The following is a 24,529-nucleotide window of genomic DNA, read 5'->3' on the forward strand; positions in this document are numbered from 1 at the left end:
TAAGGGTGCTACATCTTTATCTTCTTTATTAGCAAGTCAAAGATAAATCCTAAAATTGGTTCATCAAGAAATAGCAGCATAGGGGCGCCTGGGTGGCTCAATCGTTAAGCGTCTGCCTTCGGCTCAGGTCATGATCCCAGGGTCCTGGGATCGAGCCCCGCATCGGGCTCTCTGCTCTGCGGGAGGCCTGCTTCTCCCTCTCCCACTCTCCCTGCTTGTGTTCCCTCTCTCGCTGTGTCTCTCTCTGTCAAATAAATAAATAAAATCTTAAAAAAAAAAAAAAAAGAAATAGCAGCATAAGCATGTTATTTAGAAAGAAAATGTAGAAGAAACATGTTAAAGAGTTGAGGAATAGGACCCAGGAGTAAAATAGGGTGGGGCAGTGGACTCCTCTTTTTCAATCTAGGTGTTGTGGTACTTTTAAAAAAAAGTCTTTATATATTACTTTATTAAAGAAAAGTATTTCCCAGAAGCATAAGAATTCTAACTTCTATTCCTACCTCAACATCTTACTGCTTAGCCATGCATACATTCAACTACATGCATTCCGGTAGGCATTTGGGGTAGATATTTGGGATGACAAATTTCCAAAATCTCGAGGGTTGCGGCTGATGTGGGAGCAAAAATAGTTGCTACTTGCCTATCTGGTAGTTTCCCAATTTCTCTCTAGAAAAATATCAGTTCCTGTCCTATTAGTTATCTATCCCTGTGTAACAGATTACCACAAAATTTAATGGCGTAAAACACTGAACACTGATCACTTCACAGTTTTTGTGGACCAGCAATTCAGGAGCAGTTGAACTGGGTGTGTGACTCAGTCTCTCACTGTGTTGCAATCAAGACTACGGCCTCAGTCAGCTGAAGGCTGCCGTAGGGCTGGAGGCTCTCCTTCCAAGATGGCTCACTTGCACCACTGCTGGCAGGAAGCCTCTGTTTCTGATGGAGAGGAATACAGTCTTATGGGTGCATACGAAAAGGAAACAGGGGACGCCTGGGTGTGGGTGGCTCAGTCAATTAAGCATCTGACTCTTGGTTTTCGGCTCAGGTCATGATCTCATGGGTCATAGGATCCAGCCCAGAGTTGGGCTTCTGCACTCAGCGGGGAGTCTGCTTGAAAGTTCTCTCCCTCTGCCCATTTCCCCACTTGTCTGTGCCTGCTCTCTCTCAAATAAATAAATCTTAAAAAGAAAGAAAGAAAGAAAAGAAAGAAAAGAAAGAAAGAAAGAAAGAAAGAAAAGGGGCTGTTCTGGAGCAGCCATGTAGAAAATAGTCCATCTGAAGTTGGACTTTTGCCAGATGGGTGACAGAAAAAGAACAAGGGTCAAGGGAGTTTAAAATATTGGTGTGTTATGTTGAAATAACACACCAGTATGTGCTCATAAATATTTATTGAATTGAACCAAACCGAGCTGTCTTTTTTCTCTGTCTCATCCTCTCTTCTTTACTTCTTAATGTCAGAGGTGATACATTTTGCTATCGTTGGACTAGTTTGACCAGAATACTTGCAGCTGAGAAGGAGAAGGGACTGTCCCTGCTCAATACATCTTCCTTGTTTATTAGCTACTGCAATTTTCAATTATATTTAGAAAAACAGAATTTTTTTTAGAAAAACAGTAGTCATGTAATTCCCATGAGATTTTTTTCTTAAAAATTTGAAGACCTGTTTTATATGACTTTTGGTAATTTAATTCACATAAATTTGCACTTTATATGTATATGTAGAAATACCTTTTAAACTCAAATATCCCGGGCCACTGTATAAGATAAGATCAAATGGAGTCTCTTTGGGGACTTTTTTTTTTTCTTAAAGATTTTATTTATTTATTTGACAGAGAGAGAGAGACAGCTAGAGAGGGAACACAAGCAGGGGGAGTGGGAGAGGGAGAAGCGGGCTTCCTGCTCTGCGGGACTCGATCCAGGACCCTGGGATCATGACCTGAGCTGAAGGCAGATGCTTAACGACTGAGCCACCCAGACGCCCCTATTTAGGGACTTGACTTAGTCTATTGGAACAACAATAAATTATCCCCAGGAACAATGCTTGTAAGAGGTACAGCAATGGGGATCTGTTCTGCAAAAATCGAGGTTATTACTACCCTTAAATAATTTAAAATCACTATTGAGTACTTACTATGTGCCAGACATTGTGTTAATAGCTATAGGCACATATCTTATTTAATACTATGATATCCCTATGAGATAGGTACAATTATAATGCTCATTTTATAGAGATTTTGAGAGATTAAATAATTTGTCCAAAGCAAGTTCTGTCAGACTTCAAGTTCCTGACTCTAACTACCTCATCGCCTTTATCTTGTGCCCCGTATCTCTATAACCCACCCTCTTCCGGTCTCATTGGCCTCCTTTCTGTTTCTAGAAATGAGCCAACCTCTTTTTTACCTCAAGATCTTTGCACTTGCTGTTTCCTCTGTCTGGAAGGTTCTTCTCCACTTTGTTGCTTGGCTGGCTCCTATGTCAGATGCCTTCTAAATAAGTTCTCCTTACCTTGCTCTATAACATCACCATGTTTTATTTCCATTATAGTATTACTTACACCCTGAAATTATTTTTTAATCTCCCCACCAGATCGTATCCTTAGTACCTCATTCATTGAATGAGTAAGTGAATAAAATAGCCTCCTCCCGTTCCTGAAGGTCCTTGATAATAGTGTGTTATCCCAATAGGCTATCTGTGTTACCCGATAGTCCACTAGAACTATTTAGAGAGACTGCACATTGCCAACTTCACTGCCATCTCAGTTTGTCACAAAGTCTTCCGTGGTTTCCAGGACAGCCAGTGGTTTAACAATATCGAGACCTGAGGGGACGACCAGGACAACAGCTCTCTGCTCTACCTAGCACGACCTGCAGGGGACGGTGTGTGTGGAGGCCTTCTTCGGTGCGCGACGACGCTGTAGGCGAAACGAGACGCCGCAGAGGGAGGAGTGGAGTACAGAGGCGGAGCCAACCGGAAGGGGCGTGGTCGTCCACAAATCCGCGCCCCCCCGGGAGGCTTTCCTCCCTCGCCCCGCCCCTTCCCCCGCCCGGGCGGCCATGGCCATTCCCGGCATCCCCTATGAGCGACGGCTTCTCATCATGGCGGACCCTAGAGATAAGGCGCTTCAGGACTACCGCAAGAAGCTGCTGGAGCACAAGGAGATCGACGGCCGTCTCAAGGAGTGTGAGTGAACCTTTCTTTCCACACAATCCTATCCCTGGACGTGCTTCCGTCTCTAACAAAGCAGAGGCCCTTGGCCGAGCCCGGCAACCGAGCCCCAGGGATAAGAAGGCCTCGGTCCAGGGACAAGGCGCTTTGTCATCGGCCCTGAGCTTGGGAAGCACAGCCTCTTCGTGCGTAGAAACGGCCCAGTCTGGTCCAGGTGACAGAGAGAACATCCCCAGTTCTGAGATGGAAGTGGAAGAGGACGAGAGGAGGAGTGAGGAAGAAGTGGGCCAGGGATGTTTGCCAGGTTGGGGTGCAAGGAGGGCGGCGTGAGTGAGTCCCGGGACCCAGAGAGGAGAGACGTGAGTCAAGGAAACTCAAGCAAGATATGAGACTCGAGTTACTGGCTTGTTATTGGGGTGGAAAGCCAGAGCGGAGCTTGAGAGAGGAGTCCATCGGTGGGTCATAATAACCCTCCTCGTCTTTCCTCGTCTTTTGAGTTGTACTCCCATCAGGCACACAAGTTTCTCTTACCTCCTGAACTAAAAGGGTGCTTACATTTTTTCGTAGTGCACCTCCATTGAAAAGCCTGAGTGGTTTGATTAAATGGAGAAAGACCGTAACCATATAATTCTGTAGATCACTGCACCTGTTGACCTTATTTAGGGTCGAAGGCCATAGAGTAATAATCCATGCGGGTAGCTGAAGAGGTGAGGAAGGGTCTCTTTTATCATTCGGATTTGTAGTCTCAAAGAGTGGCAATATCTGTTAAGAATGTAGCAATGTTATGAATGTGCTTGAACAAGTATTGCCAATCAAGAAAATTAAAATACGGTGCTTTTTCTGTAACATTTCATTTTTAAACATGTCCCCTACAAACAGCATTATTTCTTTTGTGGTTTCATACAATGGATATAAAATATATGTAAAGTGAAATAGACTGAAATAGACTTAAGTAAAGTGATACTTAGTGACTTAAACTCATTTAGATTATTGTTTAATTAAAAATGTTCAAATTATATTATTTCAGTAAGGGAACAATTAAAAGAACTTACCAAGCAGTATGAAAAGTCTGAAAATGATCTGAAGGCCCTACAGAGTGTTGGACAGGTAGGTAATGGAGTTTGGGGTATAAGGAGTGATGGCAATTTGTTTTTTAGTTATTGGCAAAAAGTAATGCCTTTTTCCTCCCCCCTGCAGATTGTGGGTGAAGTACTTAAGCAACTAACTGAAGAAAAATGTAAGTGGATTGGACTGTTAATTAATAAAGAAAAGAAGAGTAGACTCCCCTTCCTCCCACCATGAACTTTTGAAAGGCTTATTAGTTTAATGATAATAATAAAGGTAGATGATATTTTTGCATAGACTGAGTTTTCTTTCAATTATTATCTTTTTGGAGGACAGAAATAAAACTCAACCTGCCATCAATGTGGATGTATATATTTATTTCCCACTTTCTATTTTTCAGTTTGTCCTTTCATTTTCTTCCTTTAGTCATTGTTAAAGCTACAAATGGACCAAGATATGTTGTGGGTTGTCGTCGACAGGTAACACTTTACATCTGTACAGTGCTTTGGTAAAAGTGCTTTCATATATGTTATTTAATTCTTGAGGTAAGCAGGTCAGGCATTATGCCCATAACTCCTAAAGGTGATTTGTTCAGATATAACTAACAAAACTTGAACTCAAAGCATGGACATTGACTTGGTAGTCTCTATTTTCTACTCTGACCACATTGCCTCGGTAAGCTCTACATATTTAGAAATCTAAGAATTTTATTTATTTTTATTTATTTTTTATTTTTAAAGATTTTATTTATTTATTTGACAAAGAGACACCGCGAGAGAGGGAACACAAGCAAGGGCATAGGGAGAGGGAGAAGCAGGCTTCCTGCCGAGCAGGGAGCCGGACGCGGGCCTCGATCCCAGGGCCCTGGGATCATGACCTGAGCCAAAGGCAGACGCTTGACGACTGAGCCACCCAGGCGCCCCGAAATCTAAGAATTTTAGAATTGGAAAATATCTCAGACCTTTTTTTTTTTTTAAGATTTTATTTATTTGACAGAGCGAGAGATAGCGAGAGCAGGAACACAAGCAGGGGGAATGGGAGAGGGAGAAGCAGGCTTCCCGCTGAGCAGGGAGCCCGATGTGGGGGCTCGATGTGGGGCTCGATCCCAGGACGCTGGGATCATGACCCAAGCCGAAGGCAGACACTCAACGACTGAGCCACCCAGGCGCCCCCATCTCAGACCATTTTATTTTAATGTCTTTTTTGAAGAGACTTAGACCCTGTCAATTACTTATGTTTTATATTTAAACATTCAGAAATGTTGCTCAAAGACTTTTCTGTAGCCTAAGTTGATTTTGTATGAGTTCGTTTAGATTAGAATAGGCAAATTGAAATAACTGCAAATTTCATTTTGCCATCATAAAAAATGCCAACAAATAATAACCCAGGTGCCCCCAAAGCTATAGTTTTTAAAATAAATCTAAAGGGCATATTACCAAAGTAACACTGTACATCTTTTTTTTTTTTAAGATTTTATTTATTTATTCATGAGAGACAGAGAGAGAGAGGCAGAGGGAGAAGCAGGCTCCCAAGGAGCAGAGAGCCCGATGCGGGACTCAATCCCAGGACCCTGGGATCATGACCTGAGCCGAAGGCAGATGCTTAACCATCTGAGCCACCCAGGCGCCCCAACACTGTACATCTTAAACTTAAACTTATACAATGTTATGTGCCAAATTTATTTAATAAAAAATAAATAAAAATAGACTTAAAAAAAAAAGGAAGGGCATACCTTTAAAGTGCTTCCCTTTCCTTCCCCCAAAATGTTCACTTAGAGATTTCTGTATAAATACTTTGGTACCAATTGCCAAAGTCATTATACTATAGTGCCTGAATCAAAATAATGAGCAAAACTGTATGAGATAGCCTTTGAAAGTAAAATACTAATACCCATTTCTTTCTTTAAAAATAAGGCCTTTTCCACCACAAACTTTATATATCAGTGATTTCACATTTCACCCTGAGATTGCATAAAGGGCATTCTTTTAAGGAAAATAACTTCGAATTATGACCTTTATAAGCCCTTCTGTCGGCATGGTGTTTATAGTCTGATATTAGTGTTCTCTCTGAAGGGTGAAAGTAATTATTTGACTTCTAAATATTGTGCTCTTGTTAGAGTATTATTTCCCCTTTTAACTGTTATGTAACACTTTTTGTTTTATAAAATTAGCTTGATAAAAGTAAGCTGAAGCCAGGAACAAGAGTTGCTTTGGATATGACTACACTAACTATCATGAGGTAGGTTTCTTATTCTATTTATTTTACTTTTATTTTAACAGAGGGAAGATTTTAGCCAAGATATATGCTTCTTTGGGGGGTGGAGGGACGGGGTAACTGGGCGATGAGTATTAAGGAGGGCATGTGTGGTGATGAGCACTGGGTGTTATACGCAACTAATGAATCGTTGAACACTTCATCAAAAACTAATGATGTACTCTATGTTGGCTAATTGAACATAATTTAAAAAACCCCAAAATATATGCTTTTTTTTTTTTTTAAGACTTTATTTATTTTTTTGAGAGAGGGGGGGGGGTGGGGGAGGGGGGGGGGGGGGTGTGGGGGGTGGGAAGGGCCCAGGGAGAGGGAGAAGCAGACTCCCTGCTGAGCAGGGAGCCTGAAGTGGGGCTCTATTGCAGGACCCTAAGATTATGACCTGAGCCAAAGGCAGATGCTTAACTGACTGAGCCACCCAGGTGCCCCCAAAATATATGCTTCTTGAGATCAATGAGTATCTTGCCATTTTTCCCCTTTTACTAATTTCTATTTAATGTAAATGCATTTTTAGGAGATCATCTACAAGTGCTTGCATAAGCAAGTCATTTATACTCTGTCTATAGGCTGAGAGAAAATACATATTGTAAAAGAAAAATACATATCTTATCATTATAGGTATTTGCCAAGAGAGGTGGATCCATTGGTCTACAACATGTCTCATGAGGACCCTGGGAATGTTTCTTATTCTGAGATTGGGGGACTATCAGAACAGATTCGGGAATTAAGAGAGGTTGGTAGTGTATGCTTTGTTCTCTGAACTTACTAATAAATAGTACTGGTTTTAAGACACCCAAAGGGAGAAAGAATGAAAGATTACTTTGTCCAAATAGTGGTTACTCAATATTATACATTTAAAATCTTGCTGAGAGAAAAATAGCACTGAATTTCTAGCTATGAAAATTATAGGTATTGTTAATTTGGAGATAATTTGGTGTTAGAAAAACCCTGCTCTTTTTGTGACAAAAAAAGGAAAAAAAAGCTAATAATTGATATAAATCTAATGCCCATGCCATTTGTGGTTTGGTTATCATAGGTTACTGGGGTCAGAGTACATTTGGATCGTGTGTAATACAGTTTTTCCCAGAACCTTATTAATGTTAGCTTCCCATCCTTAAAGTAAGTTACCTGTACCTTAAAATTTTTTTTTTAAGATTTTTAAATTTTTTTCTTTTAAGTAATCTCCACATCTAATGTGGGGCTCAAATTCACAACCCCAAGACTAAGAGTCGCATGCTTCACCAGCTGAGCCAACCAGGTGCCCCTGAACCTTAAATATTTTGTTTTGATAAAGCTGTTTGCTGCCATTTAAGAAAAATATTGGCTTTAGGGTAGCTTAAACCTTTTAAACTCTTGGGTGAAGAATCAAATCAGGATTTCCTTGCTTCATAGCACAGATGGCTTCTTAACAATTCTCCTTTTTTCATTTTTTATTTTTAAAGACTTTATTTATTTGACGAGAGAGGCACAGCGAGAGAGGGAACACAAGCAGGGGGAGTGGGAGAGGGAGAAGCAGGCTTCCCACCGACCAGGGAGCCTGATGCGGGGCTGTCCTGGGACCATGACCTGAACCGAAGGCAGATGCTTAATGACTATGCCACCCAGGCACCCCGTCCTTTTTCTTTTTTTTTTTTTTAAAGATTTTTTAAATTTATTCATTTGAGAGAGAGCATAAGCAGAGGGGAGAGGGAGAAGCAGACTCCCCACTGAGCAGGAAGCCTGACGCGGGCCTCGATCCTAGGACCTGGAGACCATGACCTGAGCTGGAGGCAGACACTTAACCATCTGAGCCACCCAGGCGCCCCAACAATTCTCTTTAAAGCAAATTACATTGTCCTATTGGTTTCATCTTAATTGAGAATGGAAATGTTTAGGAATAAATGAGGATAGTTAGTATGGCTTACATCATCTGATTTCAGTGCTAAGCCAGTAGTTTGCAGACATTAGCATATTAAGTTTTCTGGAACTCTTATTAAAGATACGGATTCCTAGGCTCTCTGCATGATTTTGATGCAGTAGATTGGGGGTGGGGCACAGGAGTTAGCATTTAAACAAGCATTCCAGGTGATTATGAAACCAAATTGTTTTTGACCATACTTGAGGAAGGACTAGCATCATTACAAATAAAAGTCTATTCTCACTTTGTAGTTAATGAAAGGGCAGCAGAGGAAGAATGAGTGCTTCATGGAACTGTGAGATCTTGTCTTTTACAGTGATTTGCTGCATCAGCCATAGGAGCAGAAAGTCTTTTTGTCTCTCTCTCTTTCTCATACACACACACGCACACACACACACACCCCCCACAAAACATGCACATGCAATACTCTCTTCCATCTGCAGACGCTAAGAATATTGATTTCTTACACTTTTTGTTTATTTTAATCATACCTGGTGGACATGACTATTCAATAGAAGCTTATTTCTCAAGTTACTGGTACTATAAGGAGTTTAATTTGGGCAGTCACACCCTCAATTTTTCTATTCTCCAGCTTTCTTTCTTTCTTTTTTTTTTATTCTCCAGCTTTCATTGCTTGAATCAATCTTAGTAGGAGATTGAGAGCGGAATATATGGTTCTTTTTTTTTTTAAGTTTATTTTTTTTTCATAATCAACACCCATTGTAGGGCTTGAACTCATGATCCCAAGATGTAAGAGTCACATGCTGTCCCAACTGAGCCAGCCAGGTGCCCTGAAATATGATTCTTTTAAGGCTGTTATGACAAAATGACAGTATGAAAATTTTATATGCCTTTTCTCCTAATGGCAGTTCTAACTTACTAAATTTCCCCATTTTGTAATTATTTTGTGTTGTAGTCCCAAATGCAAAATAATATAGATCTTTTTTGTTTTTTCTTTTTTGCTTACCTGATTTTTTTGTAGTGTGATTTTTCATTGAGGCTTAATTTACATTCAGTAAAATGTACAGATTTTAAGTGTCCAATTCAAATATGTTTTGACAAATTAGGTGCTTGTGTAACCATCACTTTAGTCAAGTGTATAGTTTGTTAAAATAGCTACAGACTTTTAAATTTTTACATAATTAAAAAAATATCTCTTAAATCTACCTGAAGAATAACCTCTAGTAAATGGCTTTACATAGCATGGAATTTTAGATCTATTATGAATTATAATGTATATATCTAACTATGCTGATATTTCACTTAAAGTATTTTAAAGTTCATCAAAATCTTTACTGACTTTTTAAGAAACAGTCAACTTCTTTTCTAGGTGATAGAATTACCTCTTACAAACCCAGAATTATTCCAGCGTGTTGGAATAATACCTCCAAAAGGCTGTTTGTTATATGGACCACCAGGTTAGTGTTGAATTATGTCTGACCTACTAATAAATGAATGAATTAAGGAATAAAAAAAGTAAGGTGAAAATTTAATGTGGGCTATTTTAGCCTACACTCTGTTTAGAGTAAGGAAGAAATAGGAGATGTCTGTCTACTATTCTCTCAGGTATGCTTAGTCCTTTTGTGCCTCATAGGATGTGCATCTTAACATGCCATATGATTCTGGTGCATTGGTCCTGTGTGGTTCACAGACCTCTGGCTGTTCCTGAAACACTTCGAGGGAGTCTGCAAAGTCAAACCTTACTTCGGTAATACTTAAGACGTTAGTTACCATTTTCACTCTGTTGACTTCTGTGCTGATGGTGGAAAAGCAGTGTGGGTAAAACTGCTCATTCCATAGCATGAGTCAGTTAAGTCAGTGACGTGAAATGGTACAAGTAGTCATGGTGTTATTGACTGCTCATACTTGCAGTATTTAAAAAAATGTGTTTCACTTTTACTTGTTCTTGGTGAAGCCGTAAAAGTTATTTTTATTAAATCTTGATCTTTGAATAATGTTTTATATTCTATGTGATCAAATGGGAAATACATGTAAAGTATTTCTGTTGCATCCTGAATAGGATAGTTATCTCTAGGAAAAGCACTTGTGCCTTGAGTTGTCAGCTGAATTAGCTGCTTTTCATAGAATATCATTTTTACTTGAAAACATAATTTACAGACATTCTGTCATTGTCAGACTGGTTTTTGATTATTCAGACTGGTTATTGCTTATCTGGCAAACCTTTTTTTCAAAAATGAATGAAGTTAGCCTGTTAGGTTAAAACAACTGACACCATCTGTAGCCAGTGATAAATTTGAGCTTTCAAATGAAAATTAGGTTTTCAAAACTTATGACAGCTTTTTAAGAGAGTGCGCATGTGTAGGGATTGGGAGGAGGGGAAAGGGAAAGAGAATCTTAAGCAGGCTCCACACTCAGCAGGGAACCCAACGCTGGGCTCCAGCTCACAACCCTAAGATCATGACCTGAGCTGAAATCAAGAGTTGGACCTTAACCAACTGAGCCAGGCGCCCCCATCTGAGAACTTTCTGATGTTAATACTTAAAAGATGAGATGAGATTGGTGATATTAACAAATATGGCTTTTAAATATTATATAATGAAAAATGCCAACATTTGGAAGATTTTCATAACTCACTGAACCAGTAGTTTCCAAATAACCAATAGTTGTTGTTACAATATCATGCATAGGTAAAAGATCCATTCATTATGCAGGATAGACCAATGATTATAATGTAACAGACTTCTGTAGTGTCTGTAAATAGGGGTTGATATATTTTTGAAGATATGTATTCAGCATGTTTAGAATTATAAGGGATATTTTGAATAAAATTTAAAATTTTAATATTGCAAGTTGAAGTGCTTTAGAATTTTAAATGGAAATTCTCTTTAGGATTTAGCTTTCATTTTGCAAAATTTACTGTCCAGAGGATAACATATAAAAGGCTTTTGAGAATTTGTTTTGCTTTCCGTCTAATTAGGACTTCTTTTGTCATTTTAGGCACAGGAAAAACACTCTTGGCACGAGCTGTTGCTAGCCAGCTGGACTGCAATTTCTTAAAGGTAAAGGGAAGATTCTTTTTGTAGCTGTTGAAATTAAATTTTATTTGAATTGTCTTATGTTTACCTTAATGTTTTTCCTTTAATCAGGTTGTATCTAGTTCTATTGTAGACAAGTACATTGGTGAAAGTGCTCGTTTGATCAGAGAAATGTTTAATTATGCCAGGGATCATCAACCGTGCATTATTTTTATGGATGAAATAGATGCTATTGGTAAGAATAACACCTTTTAAAGTTTATTTTGAACTTTTTTTGAAAGTGTTAGGAAATTTCTTAAAAATCTAAAGGAACCGCACTCCTTCACTTCTGATTGCAATTTGTGTGAAGTAGCAAAATGAATTGAATGTTACTTTAAAAAAAATTCTTAAGAAAGTTTAACCAGTTTTAATTTGACATTGACAAAAGAGAAACATCATACCAAAATCAATTCTAACTTTGTCAGTATAATTCTTACTATTTAATTTTTATCTTGATTTTTTAACTCCAGACACTATTATTCTGTCTTCTTAAATGATGGTTGTAGAAGAAAAGAGTAACTCATATGCGAGTTTCCATATCATTATTTTAGGTGGTCGTCGGTTTTCTGAGGGTACTTCAGCTGATAGAGAGATTCAGAGAACTTTGATGGAGGTAATATTTGGTAAAGGGGGTTTAAAAAGAAGGCAGTGTGTATTAAATGAAAACATTGGATATTTGAAGGTCAAAATATGTAAAATGGTTTAAATGAAGAACACACTTAAGGGGTGCTGGGTGGCTCAGTTGGTTGAGTGTCCATCTCTTGATTTCAGCTCAGGTCATGATCTCAGGGTTATGGGATCAAGCCCCAAGTCAGGCTCCATGCTCAGCAGGGAGTCTGCTTGAGATTCTTTCCCTCTGCCCCTCCCCTTGCTCGCAGGCTTTCTCAAATAAATAAATGAATCTTTAAAAAAAAAAAAACACACTTAAATATAAAATTTGAAAATATTGCCAGGAATAAACACATTTCTTTACCACAATCTCTAGTAAGAAAATGTCTATTTATTGGAAAGTAATAGGGTATTTACAAAATTCTATATGATGTATAGCTATACTACTCCATGTATTTTGAGCATACCAGCCATTCAGATATTTAAATTGTATATCCTTCTGATATTCACATACGAGAACGTGGTCTTGCACTAGTTTCATTAAGACATTTTATAAGTAATGGACGTATTGAAACTGGTGGCAATAAGTTACAATTATGAATGACTAAATCACTAAAATCACTAACATTTTCCTCTATTGCTGAGAATAAGAAGAAACTATAAAATAGTTTTGATAATTGAAGAAGATGGATGATGGAATATTAGAATGTACATAAGGCCTTTCCCCACTCCAAATTCTGTGAAAGTGATGGCAAGATCCCAAACATTTTTCAGCTTCTACAAAGAAGAGCTAGGTAGCATAAGTAATAGTGTCAAATTCTATCTCAGTAGGGGTATTTGAAAAGGACTCTTTATGAATTATAATGATCTGCTCAAAATATATACAGTATTTTCAAATTAGTTCTATACTCCTGGAAACCTTCAATTGAGATATTTTGAAACAACACAGATGCTAGTCTTTTTTTTCTTTTTTTTAAGATTTCATTTATTTGTCAGAGAGAGGGGGAGAGAGAGCACAAGCAGGGGGAGCAGCAGGCAGACGGAGGAGCAAGCTACCCACTGAGCAAGGAGCCCAATGCGGGACTTGATCCCAGGACCCTGGGATTGTGACCTGAGCCAAAGGCAGATGCTTAAACGGCTGAGCCACCCAGGCATCCTGCACTGATGCTAGTCTTACTCACGTAACTGATATGTTGTCAGCTATCAGATATTTTTGGAAAAGAAATAGACGTATTGTTAAGCTAGCTATATTTTAGAGTTTGTTGAATGCAGTTAGGTTTTTCAATATTTATTCAAGAAAACTTTAGTAATTGAAGGAAATATGCTTAGTGTCTCAGTATTTCTATGTATAGTAGAATTATTTGAAAAGATATTTGATTTATTATCAGATTTGTAGAAATGTCATTGTATCTGGTAATCTGAATGTAAATTTTATGTTTGGCATACCGTAATACTGTATACGTTAGATTTTATTAATAATGTTTTTAAAAGTAACTGAAAAAAATTTGAACGTTGGAAATCAGATCCAAGTAGTTTAATTTTATAACACTTGGCTAGATGGAAACCTTCAGATTTATTAAAACTTTTTGATAGCTATAAGAAGGTGCATTGTTCAATAATCTATCTCAGAACTTCAAGGCTGAAAAATCTATCCCTTTATATAAGAGAAAGAAGAGATAGTCCATCAAATGGTCATTCTGGAGGTGGCATACTATCTGTAGACAATGTATTTCATAGTATTAGACATATAGAAGATGTGTACTGTATATTTTTTAATGGTTGGGATATTCTGTAAAAATCTGTCAATGATTTTTATAAATTTATTAGTTACTGAATCAAATGGATGGATTTGATACTCTACATAGAGTTAAAATGATCATGGCTACAAACAGACCAGATACACTGGATCCTGCTTTGCTTCGTCCAGGAAGATTAGATAGAAAAATACGTGAGTTAAAGTTCTTTACCTGCTGTATGTTCTCTTTGTCTATGTCCACTTCTCTTTCCATATCCCTTCCTCATCCCCTACTTTGTTTAAAAAAACAAAAAACCTAACTGCAAAAGAATTTCTTATAATTTTTTATTTTCAGATATTGATTTACCAAACGAACAAGCAAGATTAGATATATTGAAAATCCATGCAGGTCCGATTACAAAGCATGGTGAAATAGGTAAGGAAATAACCTATTTTATATATATTTACATTGGGTAAATGAAGCAAAATGCTACTAGATATCACTGATAGTCTACCAAATCTGGTTTTAAATTCAGCAAACGGGCGCCTGGGTGGCTCAGTCGTTAAGTGTCTGCCTTCGGCTCAGGTCATGATCCCAGGGTCCTGGGATCAAGCCCCACATCGGGCTCCCTGTTCAGCGGGAAGCATGCTTCTCCGTCTCCCTCTGCCCCTGCTTGTGTTCCTGCTCTCGCTGTGTTTCTCTCTGGCAAATAAATTAATTAAAAAAATCTTTAAAAAAGCTATAAAAAATAAATAAATTCAGCAAACATGGAGATCTTAAATTCAGCTAATATTTATTGAGCATCTTTTGTATGTTAGGAATTGTTCTAAGTGCTGGGGATATAACAATGAACAAAACAGACAAACTCCTGCCTTATAGAACTCATATTCTTGTCAGAAAAGACAGACAAGGTCAGTAAAATGTTTAGTATATTAGATGATGATATGTGCTATGGAGAAAAATAAAGCAAGAAAAGGGAAATAGGTAATGCCAGGAGCCAGAATGAATAGATACATTTTTAAATGGAGGTGAGATGGGGGAAGCAGAGGGAAGCCTTAACCAAGTAGGTGATTTTTAAGCAATGACCTGAAAAGGTGAAGGAACTAGGTATAGGTATTTGGGGGAAAATGATACAGAGGGAACAGCAAGAGAAAGACCTTGAAGCAGGTGTATGGCTGGAACATTCTAGGAGTAGCAAAGATGCCACGGTGTCTTTGGCAGAGTAAATGGGACAGTGGTAGCAAGAGAAGTCATAGAAGTGATGGGAATCAGATTGTGTACAGCCTTATTGAGGTCATTGTGTAGGAACTTTGGCTTTTATTTTATTTTTTATTTTTGTCATTGGAAGATTGTGAGCAGAGGAATGATATGATCTTACCTTATGTTATTTTTAACTTTGTAGTGTAGAAAATTAGAAATACATACAAGTAGAGATAAGAGAATAACAAACTTCTAACCCCAGGTTACTCATCCCCTACCTAGCTTTAATAATTATTAACTCTTGGCCAATCTTGTTTAATCTGTAATCTCTTCCACCTCTTACCTTCCTTCTGTATTTTTAAAAAGCAAATCCCAGGCATTGTATCATTTCATCTGTAAATATTTTGAAATTGACTTATGTTAAATAAGATCATTCTGGTTGCATGTAGAGGGGCAAGGATAGAAACAAGAGGATCAGTTAGGAGGATATTTCAATAATCCAGGCAAAAGATGGTGGTGTGGTCCAAGGTGGTACCAGAGTCTTAAAATAATGAGATTCTGGACATATTTTGAGATTAGAGGTGACAGGGCTTGCTAATGAATCAGATGTGGAGTGTGAGCTAAAGAGAAGAACCAGGGAAGACTTAGGTTTTTGACTCACGCAACTAGAAAGATGGAGTTGTCATCAATTAAAATGGGGGAAGACTGGAAGGATTAGGTTTTAAAGGGGGAATAAGGACTTTGATTCTGAATATATTAAAGCTGAGATGCCAATTAGATACCAAATAAAGATGTTGATTGGTAATTCTGTATGCATCAATAGTTTATTGGGGTGGTCTATGCTGGTGATATAATTGTGATAATAACAGCATAAAATTATTTTTAAAGTCTTGAGATTAGATGAGATTTCTGAGGAAGTAAATGTGGATAGAGAAGAGGTTCAACAACTGAGCTGAGATAATTCCAATATTAAGAAGTTGAGATGAAAAACCATCAAAGGAGACTGAGAAGGTATAGTCACAGAGGGGAATTAAACCAGAAGCTGGTGATGTCCTGGAAGATAAATGAAGAAATTGTTACAAGGAGGGAGTAATTCTCTGTTAAATGCCGACAGTGGGTCAGAAAAAGACTTCTGAGAATGGACCTTTGGATTTACTATGTGGAGATTATTGGTGACGTTATCAAAGCAATTTCTTTGGAGCGGTGAGTGTAAGAGCCTACCTCAGATGGGTTTCAAGGAGATTGTAGGGAGAGGCTTTGAGTTCAGATATTTCTTTCAAGGAGTTCTGCAGCAAAGGGAGAAGAGAAGAAATGTAGCTGTAGTGGAAATGGAGATGAAGATTTGGAGGAGCTTTAAGATGGAAGAATTTACAACACTTTTTAATGCTAATGCGAGTGATCTAGGAGAGAGAGAAATTGATGATGCACTTTCCTTGAAGAGAGGTTGGCCCTGTCTATGAGCATAGACTTTTCATAAATAGGAGGAAAGGCAGAATAAATAGATGCTGATGATGATAGTATCTCAAATATGGCAAAAACTTGTAGAATTTTTCTTCTGAATGTGTTTATTTTCTCAGTGAAATAGGAAACAAATTCAGAGTGAAGATGGGGAATTGTTAGACATTTGAGGACAGGAGAGAAATTATAAAATCGTTCTCTTCAGAAGTGAGAGAGTGCACTCTAGGATAGAGGTCAGTGGGCCAAATTCTATCTGCCTTCTCTTCCTGTAAATAAAGTTTTATTGTAACAACCACTCCAGTTTGTTTATATATTGTCTGTGACTGGTTTCCCACTACAATATCAGAAATGAATAGTTTTGACAGAGGCCACATGGCCTGCAAAGCCTAAAATATTTACTCTCCAGCCCATTACAGAAAATTTGCTGACTCCTTGACTAGGGGGTTATTATACTGTTCTAGTATAATTGCCAGGCAGCTTTACAAACCCTTAGAAATTAGTGGTCCAAAAATGATTACAAATAGTTGATTATTGCCTCTCACTAATTTTCTCATTGCTTATGTGAAAATAGTTTTGAGCTGGGAAGACTGAGCTAAACTAGGGATGCCAATTTTTTGGCATAGGTTTTTTCAATACTGAGCTCTTGCTAGGTGCCAAATACTGTGCTAACCTTGGGAATCCCTGCTCTCAGGATGCTTACATGAACTTGAACCTGAATGAAAATTAATTAATGAGTATCTGTCTAATTTCAAATAGAGATTGACATACTGTAGATGGCCTGACAATGGGTATCTTATCAGAATTACACTGTAGTAGCCCATGCTGTCTCTTATTATTTCTCTCCTTATTCTGTATCAAGTCCTTAATTGCTATTCCAAACCAATAACTCTTTATTTCAAGTCTGTCATGTGGATAAAAAGGTCGCATAACCATTACTGTTATCATAGATCTGATACTTCATCACTTGGAGCTTGCACAGGAACCAGAAAAGCTAGCCATTTAAAATAGTTGTTTAAAAATATAGGATTAAAAATATGAAAATGATTCCTGATGACCATTTTTGGTATATTTTATATTAATGTCACTAAATTTCATTGTGGTTAACAGTTGGTTCTGAATGTTCTAGGTTTATTCAAATTAAAGATTTGGTTACAGTTTTTATAAGAGTCATGGCTTCACAGATAACTCAAGTTCATGTGTATATAACTTTCACTGCATAGAAACAGGTTAAGATACTTTCAGATCTTGATGCTATTTCTTCATTTTAAAGTTTCAGAAGTACAGTATTTCTGTTTAGTGCTGGTTTACTTAACAAAAGTATAATTTTTGGTGGTTAATATTGTGAAGGCCTTGCTAAATATTGTGGAGGAATGTTAACAGAGACGATGCCTAGTTGATCAAATTCAAAGCAAGCTCTGCAGTTAAGTTTTCCATATCAGCATAAATCAAGAAAAGGTCTAACTGTTTTATTTTATTTTATTTTTTTATCTTTTTATTTATTTCTAATTTCCAGTATTTTTTCCTAAACAGATTATGAAGCAATTGTGAAGCTTTCAGATGGCTTTAATGGAGCAGACCTGAGAAATGTTTGTACTGAAGCAGGTATGAATTTAAAATGCAGTTTTTACTATTGATTTTGATTTGTTTAATTTGCTAAAACTGTGTTTGGGTTTATTCAAAAGCAGAGCCCGGGCTTTGCAAGGATATGGGTGCTTGGTTTTTTGAGAATTGATTCCAAGAAGCAGGAGAGAACAGGCAAGTGAGTTGGAAAGAAGCAAAGCTATAATAAGGGTGCACCATTGATGTAGATGCTGTAGATGGGGGGGATTTGATTTGATGAGACCTCAGAGAAACAGAATGCCTTCCAGGATTACTTGGCTGAAATACAGAGACTGGAGCATTTCTTTACCAGCTCTCATCCTCCATGAGAATTTGCCCTTGGGGATGTTAACTCCTTTATACTTATGGATGCCTTAGGGCAGAATGTGGAAAGACCTGCATGTGATAGCATGCTGGCCCCCTGAAGTCTGAGACTGTACAAAACTGTCTGCCACACCTCTGGCTGAAATCAGACTGGGCCAGCACCAGAAGTAATCTGCTGCAAAATGGTAACATGTTTTCTGATACTAGTCTGTTAACAGTAAGCTTTGCAAGATTGATTTGTGAATTTTGTGATCATGCAACTTGTGTAAAATTAATTTTTTTTTTTAAAGATTTTATTTATTAGAGAGAGAACAGGGGAAGGGCAGAAGGAGAAGGGAAGCTGAGCAGGGAGCCTGCCCTTTGGGGCTTGATCACAGGACCCTTGGGATCATGACCTGAGCTGAGGCAGATGCTTAACCTACTGAGCCACCCAGGCACCCCAAATGTAATTGTTTTTTAATACAATTTTCTCTGTGGATTGTGTGATCCTATTTTTATTTTATTTCTGGTACCAAGTGGCTTTAAAACCATACGTAAGAGTCATTTAGTCTTCGTCTTCCACACAGAATCTTAAAATTAAAAAAATTAGTGGTGCCTGGGTGGCTCAGTTGGTTAAGCGTCCGACTCTTGATCTCAGCTCAGGTCCTGATCTCAGAGTTGTGAGTTTATTATAATAATAATAAAAAAATTAAAAAAATAATTTTTACAGTAGTTTTTATAGTTACTGACTTTTCATAGGTTGTGGGTGAATACTTTTTAAGTATACAATATGTGATTTCCTCTTGTTTTTATATCACCTATAGCCTTATTTTAACATTTCTTATAAATTAAATAGTGGTAAAGATGTTACTCAGACATGGCTTCTCCGTAATAGTATCTTCATGGGTATATTGTGACTCAGTATCTGGATCAAAAATCTGCAGGTCTAGAAACTCTCTCAGTACAGATCAGAGTAAATCATGCTCACAAAAGACTTACTAATACACAAAAAATGTTATGTGGTAAACTTGCATGTGGCTTGAACTATTTGGAATAACTTATCACATTCTCGTCCCAAAATCTATACTGGACCAAATTACTAGAATACTGCTTTGGTAAAACTGGAATCCAAACAAAAGCAATGTCATAATCCTAAAGGTTGATACCATCAAATTATGATACTTGCTTTTTTTTTTCCAGTTTGTTTTATTTATTTATTTATTTTTATTGTTTTTTAAAGATTTTATTCATTTGAGAGAGAGAGAGCACAAGCAAGGGGAGAGGCAGAGGGAGAGGGAGAAGCAGACTCCCTGCTGAGCTGGGAGTCCGACATGGGGCTCGATCCCCAGGACCTGGAGATCATGACCTGAGCCAAAGGCAGATGCTTAACCATCTGAGCCACCTAGGAGCCCCTTTTTTCAGTTTTATTGAGAAATAATTTACATATATCACCACATAAGTCTATGTTGTACAGCATGATGGTTTGATTTATATTTATTGTGTAATGATTACCACAGTAGTTCAGCTAACATTTATCTTCTCATAGAGATACAATTAGAAAAAAGGAAAAATGGGGTGCCTGGGTGGCTCAGCCATTAAGCGTCTGCCTTCGGCTCAGGTCATGATCCCAGGCTCCTGGGATCGAGCCCCGTATCGGGCTCCCTGCTCGGCGGGAAGCCTGCTTCTCCCTCTCCCACTCCCCCTGATTATGTTCCTTCTCTCGCTGTGTCTCTCTCTGTCAAATGAATAAAATCTTTAAAAAAAAAAAAGAAAGAAAAAAGGAAAAATAGTTTCTCCTTGTAATAAGAACCCTTAGGATTTACTCTCTTTCCTATATATCATATAGCAATATTAGCAATAGTCATCATGTTGTACATTACATCCCTGATATTTATTTCATAACTAGAAGTTTGTACCTCACATATTTTTTTTTAAAAAGTTATTTTTAGCTGGGGTGCCTGGCTGGCTCAGTAGGTAGAGCATGAACTCTTGATCTCTGCGTCATGAGTTCAAGTCTCATGTTGGGTATAGAGCTTACTTAAAAAAAAAAAAATATATATATATATATATGTGTGTGTGTGTGTATATTTTAGCTGTTTCCAGTAAAGAGCTATAACTTCTGTGTGGATTACAATTTTAGCTTTTTAAATGGCCTGGGATATTCATATTTGGAGACACAGAAATTCTTTGGTTTTCTTTTTATTAGACTTTATTAGACTTCAAGCCTTTTATGCTAACATATCTTTCTGTAATTGAAAATAAACTTGATTCAGTTATAGTTGTCTTTTCCATTGAAATCCTGAGATTATCATCCTTTTTGGATTAGAATGTATCTCACATTTAGTCATTCACTAAACAATGATTTGGAAATAGTCATGCACAAAGTTTGGAAAAATCACTACCTACTTTAGTTGTAGTTTTAAAACAGGTTTTAAAACTTCACTATTAAAAGACTAGAAATTTCTGGGGCACCTGGGTGGCTCAGTCGTTAAGCATCTGCCTTTGGCTCAGGTCATGATCCCGGGGTCCTGGGATGGAGCCCGGCATTGGGCTCCCTGCTCCGCGGGAAGCCTGCTTCTCCCTCTTCCACGCCCCTGCTTGTGTTCCCCCTCTCTCTGTGTCTCTCTCTGTCAAATAAATAAATAAAATCTTAAAGAAAAAAAAGATTTAAAAGACTAGAAATTTCCATTCACCTGATTTCTGAGTACAACATAGACTATTTCCAAGCCTATATAGAAATCTTGAAAGGAAAGATAGAAAGTAACCCTTAAAATTTTCTCTTCCACTGATTGTATGTAAGTGAAAGTCAATATAAGCAGATCTTCAATGAAAATATTAGTAGGATTCATTTAATTAGCAGATAGTGATAACTTACTAGCTTTAGCTTATGAAATTAGGATTGTCTCAAAATCTTGGACCCATATCTATGATAATACCTAATGTTTCAAAAAACACACACACACAAAACTTTTACCCCTTTATCAAGTAGTATTTGACAAGTAAAATAACTTGAGTTTTCCAAGTTTGTGATACTTGAATATCAAAGTCATATAAAAATATCGATTTGTACATAAGGTAAATTTTAATATGTGAATAATGGCATTGGTTTTTGATATAAAGCCCAGTGTTGACTTTAATTCCTATTCTCTAAGCTTTTGATTATTAACAAGGAAAGACTATCAAAATTACTGGAGGTGTTTTGTGTTTTTCCAAATCATACATGTGTTCCCTCCTTCCAGGCAATTGTTGCCTATAGAGTTAAGAAGCTACTGCTTAAAATGTGTTTTGTTGATAGTTGAGTTGTGTTTATTTTGCTTTTTCAGAATGTCATTGGATACAGGGACTGTGTGAGCTAGATTTTAAATATCCAGATAGTTGTCTCATTGTTGTCTAGCTATTGGTTTGGAAAATAATGCTCACTATAGTTAAGTAATTGAACAAGGATGGTTGTTTTTAACAGATTAGAGCTACTGGCCCAGAAGTAGTAAATCTAGGCTCCTTCACATTTTTTCTGTAGAATTAGTTTTTGTAAAAATTTTTTTGAGATATAATTGACAAATAGCATTATGTTAATTTCAGGTGTACAGCATAATTATTTGATATTTGTTTTTATTGTGAAATAACCCCTACAATAAATCTAGTTAACATCCATCACCACATGTAGTTAACAAGGTATTTTTTCTTGTGATGAGAACTTTTAAGATCGACTCCCAGCAATTTTCAAATATACAATACAGTATTTTTTTTTTTTAAGATTTTATTTACTTATTTGTCAGAGAGAGAGGGGAGCAGCAGGCAGAGGGAGAAGCAGGCTCCCTGCTGAGCAAGGAGCCCAATGTGGGACTTAATCCCCAGGACCCTAGGATCATGACCTGAGCCGAAGGCAGATGCTTAACTGACTGAGCCACCCAGGCATCCCTACAATACAGTATTATTAAGTCGTGTCACCATGCTGTATATTGCATCCCCAGGACTTATAATTGGAAGTTTGTGCCTTTTGACTGTCTTCACCCATTTTGCCCACCCCCCCTTAGTTTTCTTCTAATTAACAAATTATTCACACATTATATACAGCAGTCATGTTGTTTTATTCTCCACAGGTATGTTTGCAATTCGTGCTGATCATGATTTTGTAGTACAGGAAGACTTCATGAAAGCAGTCAGAAAAGTGGCTGATTCTAAGAAGCTAGAGTCTAAATTGGACTACAAACCTGTGTAATTTTCTGGAAGTTTTTGATGGCTGCATGACAGATACCGGGCTTAATGTAAAAATAAAATTAAGGAAAATAATGTATGTATTGGCAATGATCTCATTAAATACATATGAATAAAAATAAGTATGAATAACATTGTAAAAATTAGTAATTCAGTAATTCTACTTTTAAGATTGGTACAGAAGAAATTTGTATGTTTGTTAATGTTGCATTTATTGCAGCAGAAGTTATAAGACTATGTTAAAGCTTTTCGTATTTGCTGTGTGAGCATTTTGTAAAACATTAAAAGTAGTTTGAAATAGTACAAGAGAGCATTTCTTATGACTTATTTTATATCATTTGTTTTCCTCATCCTAAAAAGTTGAATAAAATCTGTTGGATTCAGTTCTCCAACACATATTTTTGTCTTTTTTAAAAGTACTTTTATTATAGTCCTTTAAATTCTTTAGTAAATAAACTATTTAATAACCAAAATGAGTTGTATTTAGATGATGGGCTTTTGAATTTTAAAACTGTACCCACACTCAGTGTTCCTAAGAGTTGTTATACAAAGCATAGACATGTATGTCTATATTGATAATGGAAGGTCTTTGTTTACTCTTCACCTACTATGATTAGGCTGTGCGATAGTTAATTGAAAAAGTACATGCACATCCATAACCTTTTTTTAGATTATGATTAAAAGTAATATTTGCTAACAAATGTGACTTGGTTTTCTTGATTTATATGAGATGATCGTTCCCTTTTTAGAATGTTAAGGTCTGGACCCTCTTCCCAGAAAAAGTCACACATACATACACACAATTTTGCATATACTAAAAGGAGATTTATTATTTCCCAAGCTCACCCATTGACTGTAGGTATCTATGGATACCAAGCTAAGAGTGTCTGATGTAGGGGATGTTGATGTCAGAAATGTTCAAAGCAAAAGTTCTGTTACCTACACACAATTCTTTTTATATCATGTGGAATTAAAGCCTTAACAAATTAAAATAGGAAATCATCATTGGGCATCAATTGAGATCTTATTAAAGGTGCTGTTTAAAACCAAATTGACTTCAGTTTAATAAAGACTAAAGAATGTATGATATATGATGTGGGTAATTATACAATCATTCTTCAAATTAAAAACTTACTAGCAGAGTATAGTGTGTCTTTTTATAACTTTAAGAGGTAGAGAACAGTTTACATAGTGGTAGAGAAAATGGAGCACTCAAGCTAACCAAATAAATTACTGAACAAGTTCTATTTATATGTTGGCAGTGTGTTTCATAAAAATGACAATATAAAAATAATACGATGTTTGTCAAGGGGGTCTTGGTCAAATATCCGTGTGATTCTTTTAACTTTATTCATTGTAATTAACAATTTAGTTAATGACTTTCTCACCTTTCTACTTTGGTGTTTTTTTTTTTTTTTAAAGAATCAGTTTGGTTTACAAATCTTGAAAGTTTAAGTGTGGATTCTTCTGCTTCTACGTTTGGTTTTCCTCATCTGTTTAAAAATAAAAAGGGTAACAGTATCTCCCTAGGCCCAGAGAAAGTACCCTGTACCTCACCTCTATTTATAATATAGTATTAACAGACTCAAACTCCTTTTTTAAAAGATGAAAGCCATGTAGTTTAATATATATAATTATATATAATATTAATATTTCAACATAAACTTAGAATGAAAGGGAGAGAACTTTCTTCAGTATGATGTATATACTGAGTGAACTATCAGTTGTTTCTTGTTCTTAGGATTTTCTATTTGCCATTGTTTGAGATTTTCTAGTCATGTTGCCAAGTATTAAAAGTCCACCGTTTCAGTTTGCTTAAAAGTGATGGGTGTTTCATTTTCTGTGTAGCGTAACATAGTTTTAAGATGAACTCTTCATTTATTACTCTTTTGGTTATAACCTCACCACAGACTGCGCCAGGATTCTGAGGGAAGAAACTACAGTTTTCCTTTCGGATGCCAGTTTCTGGTGGCTAT

General features: G+C 37.0%; 1 protein-coding gene across 2 annotated transcripts; it reads left to right on the forward strand.

Annotated features, from left to right (window-relative positions):
- Positions 1–3,053: 3,053 nt before the first annotated feature.
- On the forward strand, positions 3,054–22,943 carry PSMC6 (proteasome 26S subunit, ATPase 6). Of its 2 annotated transcripts, none has more exons than XM_032405122.1 (14): positions 3,054–3,180; positions 4,193–4,272; positions 4,363–4,402; positions 4,657–4,709; positions 6,401–6,468; positions 7,120–7,234; positions 9,729–9,816; positions 11,357–11,418; positions 11,506–11,629; positions 11,985–12,046; positions 13,870–13,990; positions 14,133–14,213; positions 17,967–18,038; positions 22,439–22,943. In XM_032405122.1, exons 1-14 carry the CDS (start codon positions 3,054–3,056, stop codon positions 22,555–22,557), a joined length of 1,212 nt encoding a protein of 403 aa, XP_032261013.1. In that variant the 3' UTR covers positions 22,558–22,943. The 2 variants fall into 2 exon arrangements, 1 of the variants encoding a protein (XP_032261013.1); XR_004299544.1 differs by lacking the exon at positions 22,439–22,943 and adding an exon at positions 16,556–16,669 and having other exon boundaries at positions 3,055–3,379; positions 17,967–18,033.
- Positions 22,944–24,529: the final 1,586 nt, after the last annotated feature.

Source organism: Phoca vitulina, unplaced genomic scaffold (genome assembly GCF_004348235.1).
Source record: "Phoca vitulina isolate PV1807 unplaced genomic scaffold, GSC_HSeal_1.0 scaffold7, whole genome shotgun sequence".
NCBI classification, from domain to species: domain Eukaryota; kingdom Metazoa; phylum Chordata; class Mammalia; order Carnivora; family Phocidae; genus Phoca; species Phoca vitulina.